The sequence below is a fragment of the Rhododendron vialii genome, chromosome 1a, assembly GCF_030253575.1.
Source record: "Rhododendron vialii isolate Sample 1 chromosome 1a, ASM3025357v1".
Taxonomy (NCBI): domain Eukaryota; kingdom Viridiplantae; phylum Streptophyta; class Magnoliopsida; order Ericales; family Ericaceae; genus Rhododendron; species Rhododendron vialii.
This window is the reverse complement of record NC_080557.1, coordinates 37,887,886-37,899,524: the sequence shown is the minus strand read 5'-3', so window position 1 is coordinate 37,899,524 and position 11,639 is coordinate 37,887,886. Positions and strand designations below refer to the sequence as shown.

The 11,639-nt window shown below is 39.6% G+C and overlaps 3 protein-coding genes across 4 annotated transcripts; 1 reads left to right on the top strand and 2 right to left on the bottom strand.

Moving 5' to 3' along the window:
• Window positions 1-1,006: 1,006 nt before the first annotated feature.
• Window positions 1,007-2,959, bottom strand: LOC131303257 (uncharacterized). Its single transcript, XM_058330075.1, has 2 exons — window positions 2,176-2,959; window positions 1,007-1,478 (listed from the first exon to the last, which is right to left on the bottom strand). The coding sequence occupies exons 1-2, from the start codon at window positions 2,942-2,944 to the stop codon at window positions 1,129-1,131; spliced, it is 1,119 nt and encodes a 372-aa protein (XP_058186058.1). The 5' UTR covers window positions 2,945-2,959; the 3' UTR covers window positions 1,007-1,128.
• Window positions 2,960-4,604: 1,645 nt separating this feature from the next.
• LOC131303058 (large ribosomal RNA subunit accumulation protein YCED homolog 1, chloroplastic) lies at window positions 4,605-9,353 on the top strand. Of its 2 annotated transcripts, none has more exons than XM_058329917.1 (3): window positions 4,605-4,750; window positions 6,236-6,910; window positions 8,749-9,353. In XM_058329917.1, exons 2-3 carry the CDS (start codon window positions 6,372-6,374, stop codon window positions 9,164-9,166), a joined length of 957 nt encoding a protein of 318 aa, XP_058185900.1. In that variant the 5' UTR covers window positions 4,605-4,750; window positions 6,236-6,371; the 3' UTR covers window positions 9,167-9,353. The 2 variants fall into 2 exon arrangements, with proteins under 2 accessions (XP_058185900.1, XP_058185853.1); XM_058329870.1 differs by having other exon boundaries at window positions 4,669-4,759; window positions 6,241-6,910.
• LOC131303175 (protein argonaute 4-like) lies at window positions 7,558-10,958 on the bottom strand. The gene is made up of 4 exons (XM_058329977.1): window positions 10,697-10,958; window positions 10,394-10,600; window positions 10,085-10,298; window positions 7,558-7,662 (listed from the first exon to the last, which is right to left on the bottom strand). Exons 1-4 carry the CDS (start codon window positions 10,732-10,734, stop codon window positions 7,630-7,632), a joined length of 492 nt encoding a protein of 163 aa, XP_058185960.1. The 5' UTR covers window positions 10,735-10,958; the 3' UTR covers window positions 7,558-7,629.
• Window positions 10,959-11,639: the final 681 nt, after the last annotated feature.

The following is an 11,639-nucleotide window of genomic DNA, read 5'->3' as shown; positions in this document are numbered from 1 at the left end:
TTGAGCAACCTCAACATCTTTATGTGGGGGAACTCGATTAGGGTCCTCATCAAGCCATTGATCGCTATAGTACCAAGGAGCAAGCAATGTTGACTACTAAATTGTAACCAAGAGAAATCATATTTTTCAAAAAACTATGCATGAAGTTAGAATTCAATTTGGATCAAGGGAATGAGCTAAGCAATGAAGTGGCGTATTATTATTCTTGTTCCAACAATCAACAAGACTTTGATGCACCGTGTGAATTCTAACCTCGATCAAGTATACTTTGTCGTGAAGTTTGTGCAAACTGCATGGATGGTGCTTTTAGAGCTCTAAATGCAAAACGAGTTGTGAGTTTTTCATCTTACCTATGGAGTTTTGCAAAACTATTTGGTTGCCCTACGACATATTATGATTCTTTTATTCTTTTATTTTGGTTCATATTGACAATGTATTTGTTGCTGAAGATGGTGCTATGGTGAAGTAACTCAGGCTCTGCTCTACCCAATCACGGTAAAGTCAGATTAATTCAAGTTTACAGGTCGATGGAAACAAACAAGTTGCACCTCTCTTACCAAAAATTAAATGGTTGCTGTGTCTGTCAACTGTTCTTGCTTTCGGAGGCAAGAGTACTATGAAATAGTTGCCCTCTCTAAATTATCTTGGTTTAGCTTTATACCAAGATGTTATATCATTGATTAGATGTTACATATTGATAGATAAAACCCATTGCAATAGAAGATTATCTCTGTGTTCAATTCGGTTACGAGTTATTCAATGAATTTGCTTCAATTATAAAATATCGTGACTCAATGTGGGTTTCTATATAATATAAGACAAAAACATAAGTGGCTCCTAGTGGATGAAAGACCATTACTGGTCGCATAACTGGAAAGTTAGGACCCCGACTCGATAAAAAAATGTGGTTCCTAATAGTTATATAAACTATTAACCACATATATAGAAAAGATAAGTGGCTCCGTGTGAGTTAAATACGAGAACATTGCAACCATCTTGGTTAAGGGTTTATAGCACCCAAGAAGTTTCGAACCCGAAACCTAAGAGGGAGCAAATTTCCAAGTCTCAGACTTTGACCACGCGGTCTAACATCTCAAGATTGAGGAAACAACGAAGGTTGATGGAGCTTTAGAGGGTGAGAACATTATCCTGCGGCAACTCGGTTGGATCGAAACCATCATTATCATTTGATGAATCCATGGCCATCTTCCCGAGCCTGAGAAGGCTCCCAGTTGCCAAAATGGCTTTTGGGTTGACATCATGCATTGACCGAGCATACAGACTCCTGCATGCACCAAAAGCAGCTTCGTGCAGTGCTTTGTCCTCCTTGTTGATGTTGGGACCCATTAAGCAGTGTCCCAGAATCCTCAGAGATGGTTGCAGAAGCTCCCATGGCAGAGGGATCCTCCCCTCCTCCTTTCCCCCACTTTCTTCCTTGATTCCTTCGTCCGAGGGTTCACTCTGTTGATCAGCTGATTCTGTGTTGTGGAATTGCACACACAAGATTTAGAAAAAAGAAGAAGAAGCAAGCGAAATGCATGAATCATGAGAACCAGGCAGGACCGGTTGTTGTCTTACGATACAAGATATTACAACGGTTCAAGATGCAACAAGTAAATCGAAGTGCATTGGAGCATGATTGACAAACAAACACAAGTAGGTGTTCTGTACCACCTCAAATACCGGTCTGTACCGGACAATACCAAATTTGTACTGGAATCTCGGTTGGTATGAAAAAAAATGTCTATTTTTTCTTTTGCGAATTACTATAAGATAATTAAATAAAATTGGAGTCTAGCTATAATATAATAATCATCTTAATTTGTTATTAGGACTGATTTTAAGGTCTATCAAAGTGTTAGAGTTTATTTTCTACCTCTACTGAGTTTTTTGTTTTTGTTTTACATATATTAAAAGTACGTAAAATATATATTACGGTCAATCTAAAATGGTACCGAGATATATACCGGTACTGGTACGTACCAAATTCAGTAGAGAAAACAGTATGTTTGCCCCGTATGAGATTGATAACTTTGGATATTACCGCAAAACGGGTGCCGAGCGGCCGACCCTATTCTTGATGCATAGCCATCCTTTTACAAAATTTAGTTGGAAACTAAAATCACCAACAACTAAACGTGTGAAAGAAAATTCAAACAACAAATTCATCCATACCATTGTCAGCCTCTGCGCCATCTTTATACATATCGCCATCTTGCCCAGCCCAAACCGTACAGAAATCGCAGAACTCGACCTTGGAATCCACCGGCATCTGACAAATCTTACTGTAATACAACTCCAACGCCACCCCAACGATCCTCCCCCTCCTCGTCGACCTCACCGTCCCATGCGGCTCCAAACTCCCCGACACCACCGTCAGATTCAGCTCCGTCGCCCCGCCACCTTCCTTCCTCGCCGCAGCGGCGGTGGATTCGTGGTAAATGCTGGAGTGAGAAAGGTCCGGGATGCAGACCGTGACGGACTGGCCGTTACGGTTGGCGGTCTCGTGGGCGTAGAGGGCCAAGAGGACGGCCTCGAAGCCGGCGAGGGGGGGTTTACGGGGGTTGACGGCGCGGGAGAGGTAGAGGCCCGCGAGGGTGGGGACGAAGCGAAGGACGAGGAGTTGGAGGGTGGGGTCGGAGGAGTGGAAGGTTTCGTAGAGCCAGCGGCAGAGGTGGTTGTCGGGGGAGCCGGAGGAGGGGTGGCGAAGGAGGGAGGAGATTTCGGAGGAGAGAGAAGGAGAGTGGAGGAGAGAGAAGGGGGGGTTGTTGGAGGAGAGGAGGGAAGGGGGGAGGGATGTGGTGTTGGGGGGGAGGATTTGAGATAGGGAGTGGAGGCAGAGTTGGGCTTTTTTGAGGGAGTTTAGGTCTTCATGGGTGGTGGTGGGGGAGGGGGTGGGAGTGGTGGGTTCGGAGGTGGAGGGCGGGTCTAGGGTGGTGTCCATATGAGAGAGAGAGAGAGATTTTTCAAGAATGGATAGTCTTAGAGAGGTAGAATTACTCCTAAGGAGAGAATTAAGGAGCAAAAGGAGGATCTTCTACAGTTCTACCATACAACACTTGCGAAGTGCCGAGTCCATTGGCGTCCATGAGAGTGTGTGTGTGTGAGAGAGAGAGAGAGAGAGTGTGTGTTTTGGGAGGGAATGGTGGAAAGATTTCAAGAATGGTGAGAGAGGAAGAATTACTCCTAAGGAAGGAGAGAATTAAGGAGCAAAAGGAGGATCTTCTAACTATACAAGACTTGCCAAGTCCAATGCACTCGATGATCTGAATATGATTTGAGGTTGCCTTTTTATAGGCTCCATAAAAAAGGTTTCTGCAGTGCTCCATTTCACCGTTTCTTTCTGTAATCGACGGTTCAGATTTTAAATAATTTATTCACGCGAATAATTTAACTATTTAAGCTATTTGCATGAATAGATTATTTAAAATTTAAACCGCTTAAAACACTTTTGAATAGATGAGATTATTGACCTCCATGAAAATCTTGTTTACAGAGCCTCTGTAAAAAAAAATTTCTCATATGATTAATAGATTTTGACATGCTTGATATTCTCAACAAGTTTTAAAAAAATCAACAATTTCAACAATCTTCCACATGAGCCCACAAATAACGGGCTGCATAATCGTTTCCAGAACTCATGTTCAAGAAAAACGATAACACTGTACTATTTAACAAGCGCGGGACCTGTGCTATGCATAGGAACAGCCGAATCGGGGTAATATTTTTGTTACTTTTAATGGGATTTGTGATTCAGCACTAAATTTGATAATTTTTTTAAGAGATGATATTGGAATGTGAGAGGAAGTTCGATTTTTTGTTAAGTGCCCGCTGTGAATATCAACCACGTTAAAAATTATATCAACTAGATTATGACGAATGCATGATTGAGTTGCATTTATTTTTATCAACCATAAAAGTTTTTAGTCCAATGCTTTTCTTTTTTTTTTAAAATAGAAGGCTGAAAATCAAATAAATCAACTCAAATTTTTTAGATGTGCCAAGCATAAGCCAATTCATAGATGATGGCTCTTCTGAATTTCTCTGATCGAAGAACCAGCTCAAAAAGTAACTCTCTTGCCTAATTGGGTGTGTTCTGAATTGCCCACTTAAAAAATAAGTAGTTATTTGTAATTTTTAAGCTTAAAAATAATTGACTTACTAAAATTAAAAAATATGCAATATGGATTTTGTTTGATAAATTTTGATAAGATCTATCAAACCTTGCAAAAAAAATTTTAAAAATTATTTTTATAAACCTATTATTTTTAAGTTTAAAAATAGGTCTTTATTTTTTAAGTACTTTTTTGAAAATCTGGAACGAGTCACCGAGAACATTACCCAAAAATTTAACACATTTTACTATCTTGCTTCCACTAACAAAAAAATTGTCACAAATTTTTTTTTGTTACTGTAACTATGCTCACAAATCCATCAACAACTTATTCACTACCGGAAACACCCCTTATCTCTGATGTAATTAACCAAAATCACAAGGGTTTCACTGTTGCAATCATAAGTTCAGGGTATAAAGCGAAATTGTGCATAATTGATGGACCGAAACGCGTTCTTTTATCTTCTTTTTTTAATCTCTTTCTTTCTGTATGCCTCGCTTCTGCTGAGCTCTTCTATCTCTATCTGTAGTCATATGACTCATATCTCTCTCTCTCTCTCTCTCTCTCTCTCTCTCTCTCTCTCAGGTTCAGATAGTTGAACCTAATGGGCAAGCAACGCGTTGCAAGAAAACAAGGTACAATTCGTAACCTGCGTTTCGGTGTTCTTGGGTTTTTTTTTTCCCCTGAATTTGTGTGGAATTCACGTTGAATTTTTGGATTAATTTTGGTCTTTTCTGAATTTTCGGTGTTCATAGATGATGGCAAAAACCTATGCCCAAATGCACCAAAAATGTTAACAGAAGACAAAAAAGTTTTTTTTTTTTTTGCCAAAAGTTTGAAACAGCAGTCTTTTTTGTCATTTTTGCTTTTAGTATCTTATCTATCTTTTTGAATTAGGGTCCATATGTTTATTATTTTCTGGTTCCTTTTGTCGAGATGATCGATTGATCCCAACTGAAACGAAATATCACTAAAAGTAAGTACTAAGTAATACCGTCTGGATGTAGTTGCTTGAAGGGGACAAATACTAGGATAGATGGAGAACTCTGATTATGGCTGGGAAGGTATGAGCCTACTCAGGTTTCGTGTAATCAGTTACGCTAATGTTAAGGTGCAATTACTGACAAAAGTTTGGAGCCTTAATACAATTTTCTCACGTTTTAATGTGCCTTTCCAGATTTCTTTACAAGCCTTCAATGCACTTTTCCCAACCTTAATTTTGTCTGGTTCTTCAAAAAAAATAATTAGGCGTGGATCCGTAGTTCCATCAAAGCAATATCGACTGTACTTGTTGATAGATTGTCTAGATGGATGAGGTTCGAAATTTGGAGTATAAACAGTGACATTGTAAGTTCTTCTTCACGAGACTATACCAGTCATTGTTTTTTTAAGATGTTGGTAGTAGGGTTGGGCATTTGGCAATGAGAAGCAAACATTTAAACCATTCCAGATCATATAGCTGAACGGGATTTCTATTAAATTCAGGTGTTTGTCCTTGTTTCCAGATTGTCGTTCTGATTTGCTTTCGTAAAAATTGAGACACATGCAGCCACAGCATTATGTTTGTAGTGTTTGGAAATTTGTATAATCAGGTAATTCTTGTTGGTGCTTAGATATCGCGTTGGTAATCCAAGTATTACCTGTGACCCAAACTTTTAGAGTGAAGAAAGTCTGTTTTGACCATCAAAGAATGTAAAACTTGAGAAACATTAAGGCGATGGTACGAAGCTCAGCTTTATGTGTTAGTTATACAAGTGTTTGAGTTCTTGTAGGTTTTGTTTAATTTTGATGATTTTTCTGTTTGTGTATTGATTAACAGTGTTGGCCTTTAGGAGCACTTTTGTGAAGTATAGCACAAGAACAAAGGCAACAATTGACATTGATTATGTTTCATGTGATTCTATGGTCTTTATTTCTCTATAATTTATAAGCTTTGATTGCACAATGTTAAATACGCACACACAAAAACAAAAATTGTGTGCACATTCTCTAAGTCATGCACAAAACAGGGTTTGTTGGAGCAAGGTCTGCTGCTTCAGAACTTGATATTAATTTAGTATTCATGTCTATTTTTAGACTTTTCCCCTCTAAAGCTGAATATGGCCACTTGCATGTTGCAGGTGAGGTGGATAGAGAATTCCTGTGAATGATTTTTATGAGCATGCAAGTTGCTTGAACTGGGAAGTCTTTACATTGATTTGAGGATTTGTTGGACCTCGTCTATTTCAGTTCTTTGGAGTTATTCCAAACTGTATAATGTCACTCATATTGCCTTCATCGCCTACAATTCTCTCTTTCCATACTCGCCGTTTGAAAAGCAGTTCTCCTTCCAACCTAAACTTCGCATGTGCTCACCGCAATACTCGACAAGGACTCTCTTCTTTTTGCAACAGTACCCAGATAATTTTGAAAAACAAACCTCCCAACACTTTAAGGTTTGTAGCCACAGAATGTATGAACTCCGATGATGTGTTCATTGACAATTGGTGGGACCCAATGCAAGAAGATGATGAAGATAAGGAGGGATCACCATGGGAAGGTGCAGTTGTGTATCAGAGAAATGCTTCAGTCTCACATGTGGAGTACTGCACGACCTTAGAGAGACTGGGGCTAGCAAAAATTTCAACTGAAGTTTCAAGATCTCGGGCTTCTGTGATGGGATTACGAGTCACAAAAGCTGTGAAGGATTTTCCACTTGGAACGCCTGTTCTAATATCAGTTGATGTAACAAGGAAAAGGCAGAAATTGAGGCTTGACGGGATTGTACGGACAGTTATCACCCTCTTATGCAATAGGTAATCTATTGTTCTATCTGCTTAACACTCAAGCCCAATTTTGAAGTACAAAAGAAGAAGAAAAATAATAGAAAAATCACCACCACACTTGCTGAGCAAAAAAAATAAAAAATCACCACACACACACACACAAAGTGGTGTCCATGCAACTTATATTTGGTTCTTCCTGGCAGTTTGTCTGCTCACTTTGCTGTAACTTAGTTTTCTTTTAACCCTTGGTAGATCCATGGAGTATATTGTATTTTCAATTTTGACTCTTTTTTGTGATTATTTAAGTTGTGGGACTTTTGGTGGTCTTTGACCAATGAAAGTGGATCTTGGTTTATACGGGTATCCGTCAGTTGCATTTGGTTGCTTGGACTTCCCATGTCCTTCCCCATAAACATAAATTATATGAAGAAGATGAGTCAATACCACATTAACAACAGTAGGCGAAATATTGCTACCTTCGCCCAATCAATTTGGAAGGGGTCCTTCACATTCTGGTTTGCAATAAGAAAATCCACAACCGACCCAGGGTGAATTATCATGGTTGTAGAAACATCTGAAAGTCAAAAAGGTAAGATTGGTGATGCAATAACATATTTGGACAAGATTGAGCATAGTCCAAATGTACCTCTGTTTAGAGACAATACACCCTGCATAGTCCGGAAACTAGAGTGAAACCCCTGCAGCCCAGAACGCCACCTCCGACATCTACAAAATTCGTTGGGTCATTGTTAAAAAATGACTGGCGAACAAGGAGGCAGCCCCTGCAATGTGCCACGTTAAGTTAAATAAATATCCAAAGCCGTGCAAAATTTTCAAGGATACGAAGATGAATTACTTCTTTGATGCATGTTGTCTCAAAATGATGTCCACAACTCTCAGGACTTCTTGAGAGTTCTCTAATTCTTGACCCCGAAGTGCATTGGCAATTGACTGCATTGGGATTTTGGCTGCAAAGCTAATCTCCACCTTAAACGTCTTAGAATTGTATGGTCTCCATTGCCTTTTTCAGTCATCGTTGGGGCTTCCAGGGCTTCGGTTACCATTGTTCCTGGAAATACAAATGCATAGACTAAGTGTCAAAATATCCAGAAAAGATACAGTACCAACATGGAAAGAGTACTAAACAAGCTCTTCTCGCCATAGCTGTTGGACACGACATCCTCAAGCACAATTGTGAATTCTAGCTTGTTTCTAGGAAGAGGACCCAGCGTAAACAAACTTTTCTCACCATCATACGCGAAGTCTTTCCCAGTTAGCTCTGTGTCGTAAGTCTCATGAACTCTGTCGAGGACCTTTCTACCAATGCCCTTTCTGTCTACTGGGCGCCCATCTTCATAAAAAAAAGTGCAACCTGTTTCAGGGAAAAGAATTATTATGACATAGATATCAGGTTCCATCAATGCCTAGACTCTGATGCTGCTTTTAACTGATGAGTAGTTATTTTTGGTAATGTCCAGATTGATGTGAAAAGATTGTTGTACTTTATCATGGGATTTTCCATATATAAATTCCAAGTTGGAAATCTTCTTTGCCAAACTGTATTGTTGAAATTTTACCTCCTCATTTCTTGTGATATTGATACAAGAATATATGCCTGGTCTTTTAACCTGGACTAGGACAGTATTCTAGGGGTGAGGTTGGATCTTCTATATTCTGTTTTTGCATTATATATTTTCATTGCCATCCCCAACTTTGCCAACAATGCAAGATCACAATCTTGATTTGAAGCATAAAATCCGGATTGGTCTGCTTTTGAGATCCCTTACAGCACTGTAAATTCCTTTTAGTGATTCTTTACCTAATTTTCAAGCTGCATTGATGTTTTGATTTTGCGGTTTCTGTTGCAGGTGTGCCGAGCCAACCGCAGAGACCATATTCCGTGATTTCTCACTTTTACTAACCGAAGAACCAGTTGAAGAACCTGAGACTATTGACATGGGAGTGATATTTGATGAAGACATGTTCAGAACTTCTCGAAGTGGAGAAGTTGAAGAATACTGTGATGACGCTTCAATTGATTGGGAAGATCGGCTCCATTTTCCACCCGGAGAAAAATCAATTGACATTTCAAAGCATATAAGAGACATATTGCATCTAGAGATAGTCATCGATGCAATATGTGATCCCAAGTGTAAAGGTTTGTGTCTCAAATGTGGTTGCAATCTCAACACTAGTGCTTGTAATTGTAGTCAGCAGAAGACGAGAGTGAAAGGTAATCGACCTCTCAGAGGGTTGAGAGAGAGAATGCAGCAAAATGAATTCTAGTTCAAGGCAGTTTGTCAAAACATTGAGAAATTTTGTTCTCTCTTGTTGCAACATAACATGAAGAATGTGGCATACTTTTTTTTTTACCCGTGCATGAGTATGCCGCTTGTTTGAACTGCTGTTTCTTAGCCCCTTCTGGAGCGATAAAAAGTGTTGTATGTTACTGGAGTCCAATTTTTTCGGTAAACGTATTTGTAATGCTTATTCATATAATGAGATTTTTCTTCCCCTTCTTTGAGGATTGCGAGGAGCTGGTAGAAAGACTGGGGTGGGGGGGTGTTGAAGGCTTAGCGTCGAGCAATATATTGTCCTTTCCTCTTCACTTCAATCTCCAGGTAAGAGGAACTCACAAATTTCTCATCTCAATCTCTAAAGAGAGAGAGAGTTGGAACTGACAGATTTCTCATTTTGGGTCGAAATTTTCAGTTAAAAGTCTGAATCCACTAAGCTGCAAAACAATGCGAAGTTTCTCAAATGTGGAGTATCACAAGACTGAGGCGTGTTCCACTAACTAAAGTAAGTACTTATTTTACGAATTAAAAGAAATGTATTGTGAAAGAATGATCTGTCTCGTAAAACGAAAAATAAGTATTTAAAAAATAAAACCACCTTGCGTAATCCGGAAACTATACCATGATACAACATCTCACCCAAAGAATGAGAGCATAGAATGTGATTGATGTCCAAATGTACCTATGTTTAGAGACATTAATCCACCCTGCGTAATCCGGAAACTAGATTGGAAGCCCCTGCAGCTAGCCCAGAACGCCACCTCCAACATCTACGAAATTCTTCGGGTCATTGTGCAAAAATGACTTGGCGAACAAGCTAGGAGGCAGCCCTTGCAAACATGCCATGTTAAGTTAAATGAATATCCAAAGCCGAGCAAAATTTTTCAAGGATTTGAAGATGAATTACTGCTTCGATGCATGTTGTCTCAAAATGATGTCCACAACTCTCAGGGCTTCTTGAGAGTTCTCTGTTTCTTGACCCCGAAGTGCATTGGCAATTTGACTGCATTGGGATTTTGGCTGCAAAGCTGATCTCTACCTTAAACGTCTTAGAATTGTATTGCCTCCGTTGCCTTTTCCGGCCATCGTTGGGGCTTCCAGGGCTTCGATTACCGTTGTTCCTGGAAATACAAATGCGTAAAATAAGCAAGTGTCAACATATCCAGAAAAGAGGTAAATGTTGTTACTGCAGTATTGACTCATCTTCTCGCCATACCTGTTGGACACGACATCCTCAAGCACATTTGTGAATTCTAGCTTGTTCCTAGGAAGAGGACCCAATGTAAACAAACTTTTCTCGACATCGTATGCGAAGTCTTTCCCGGCGAGCTCTGTGTCATAATTCTCATGAACTCTGTCGAGGACCTTCCTACCAATGCCCTTTCCGTCTACTGGGCGCCCATCTTCATAAAAAAAGTGCAACCTGTTTCAGAGAAATGAATTATTATAACACAAATGAGTGATACGGGTAGCAGAGGTTCTATCAAATTTCAGAAAGTTTTAAGTACAGAAAACATACACTGTAAGGGAAGAAGTCACCATTAACGTTTGTGACATTTACTTTAAAGTGATTCGTCAGTATAGGAATCTTATTCCCCTTAGTTCCCAAACCACGTCTCACTATAGGGACGCGCACCACTTTTTTCTTAGCAGGTTCAAGATCCTGCTCCTGCTCAACATTCGGTGGAACAGGAGGGGGCGGTGGCAAAGACTCTGATGCACCATTTCCTACGCCATTTCCCGCACTGTTTCCCTCGTGGGAATCCATTGGCGAATCCTAGACTGAAGGCAGACACAGATAACAGATAAGGAGACATAGAACAAGTTGTTATATATGTGCCCCAGAAAACGAATCAAATCTTATATCTCCAAGAACAGGATCTGGAAAGTTTAGCAAATCTGATTCTCAATATAGAACCAAACAGACCAAATTTTCCGAGATTGTCGCAACCTGAGAGACTCTTGCTACAAAAAACTAATACTAGCATTTAAAAGTTAGAACACACAGCAAGAACAAAGAAAAGCCTTGAGGCCTCAGTAACATAAGAATTAGAGTACTGAGACCACAGTCTCAACATAGCTAGAGTTACATAAAAGCTAAAACAAGAAAAGACCAGAAACCACCACGTTTCGCATCAAAATCCATACAGGGGCCAAGGCTATATTGGATGCACTTTTCAGACTCGCTTGTAAATTTTCAATAACTTGGTTCAGTGGTTGGTTGACAATTTTCGAAACTTACTTTGCTAGAAATGTTTCAAACCATAACTCATTGTTTAGGTGATCAAAAAGGCGTCATCAAATTCTCGAAAACAATTTCCGCAAAGAAGTGAATTTCATGCAAACTTATAGTAGCTTGGTTGTCGTCAATACTTAAAAATCATCACAGTATGGCTTGGCCGAGAGCCATGCCGTGATAATAAGGCCTCGTTTGCCGCATCTGTGATTGTTTTAAGTAGCAG

Bases quoted from the DNA above. Each gene is read 5' to 3' on its own strand.
- LOC131303257 (XM_058330075.1), bottom strand. From the start codon at position 2,944: ATGGACACCACCCTAGACCCGCCCTCCACCTCCGAACCCACCACTCCC. The intron at 1,479-2,175 runs GTATGGATGAAT...TCCACAACACAG, and splicing joins TGGCGCAGAGGCTGACAATG to AATCAGCTGATCAACAGAGT.
- LOC131303058 (XM_058329917.1), top strand. From the start codon at position 6,372: ATGTCACTCATATTGCCTTCATCGCCTACAATTCTCTCTTTCCATACT. The intron at 6,911-8,748 runs GTAATCTATTGT...TTTCTGTTGCAG, and splicing joins ATCACCCTCTTATGCAATAG to GTGTGCCGAGCCAACCGCAG.
- LOC131303175 (XM_058329977.1), bottom strand. From the start codon at position 10,734: ATGTCACAAACGTTAATGGTGACTTCTTCCCTTACAGT. The intron at 10,601-10,696 runs GTATGTTTTCTG...TCTCTGAAACAG, and splicing joins GTGACTTCTTCCCTTACAGT to GTTGCACTTTTTTTATGAAG. The intron at 10,299-10,393 runs GTATGGCGAGAA...TTGTATTTCCAG, and splicing joins GAGGATGTCGTGTCCAACAG to GAACAACGGTAATCGAAGCC.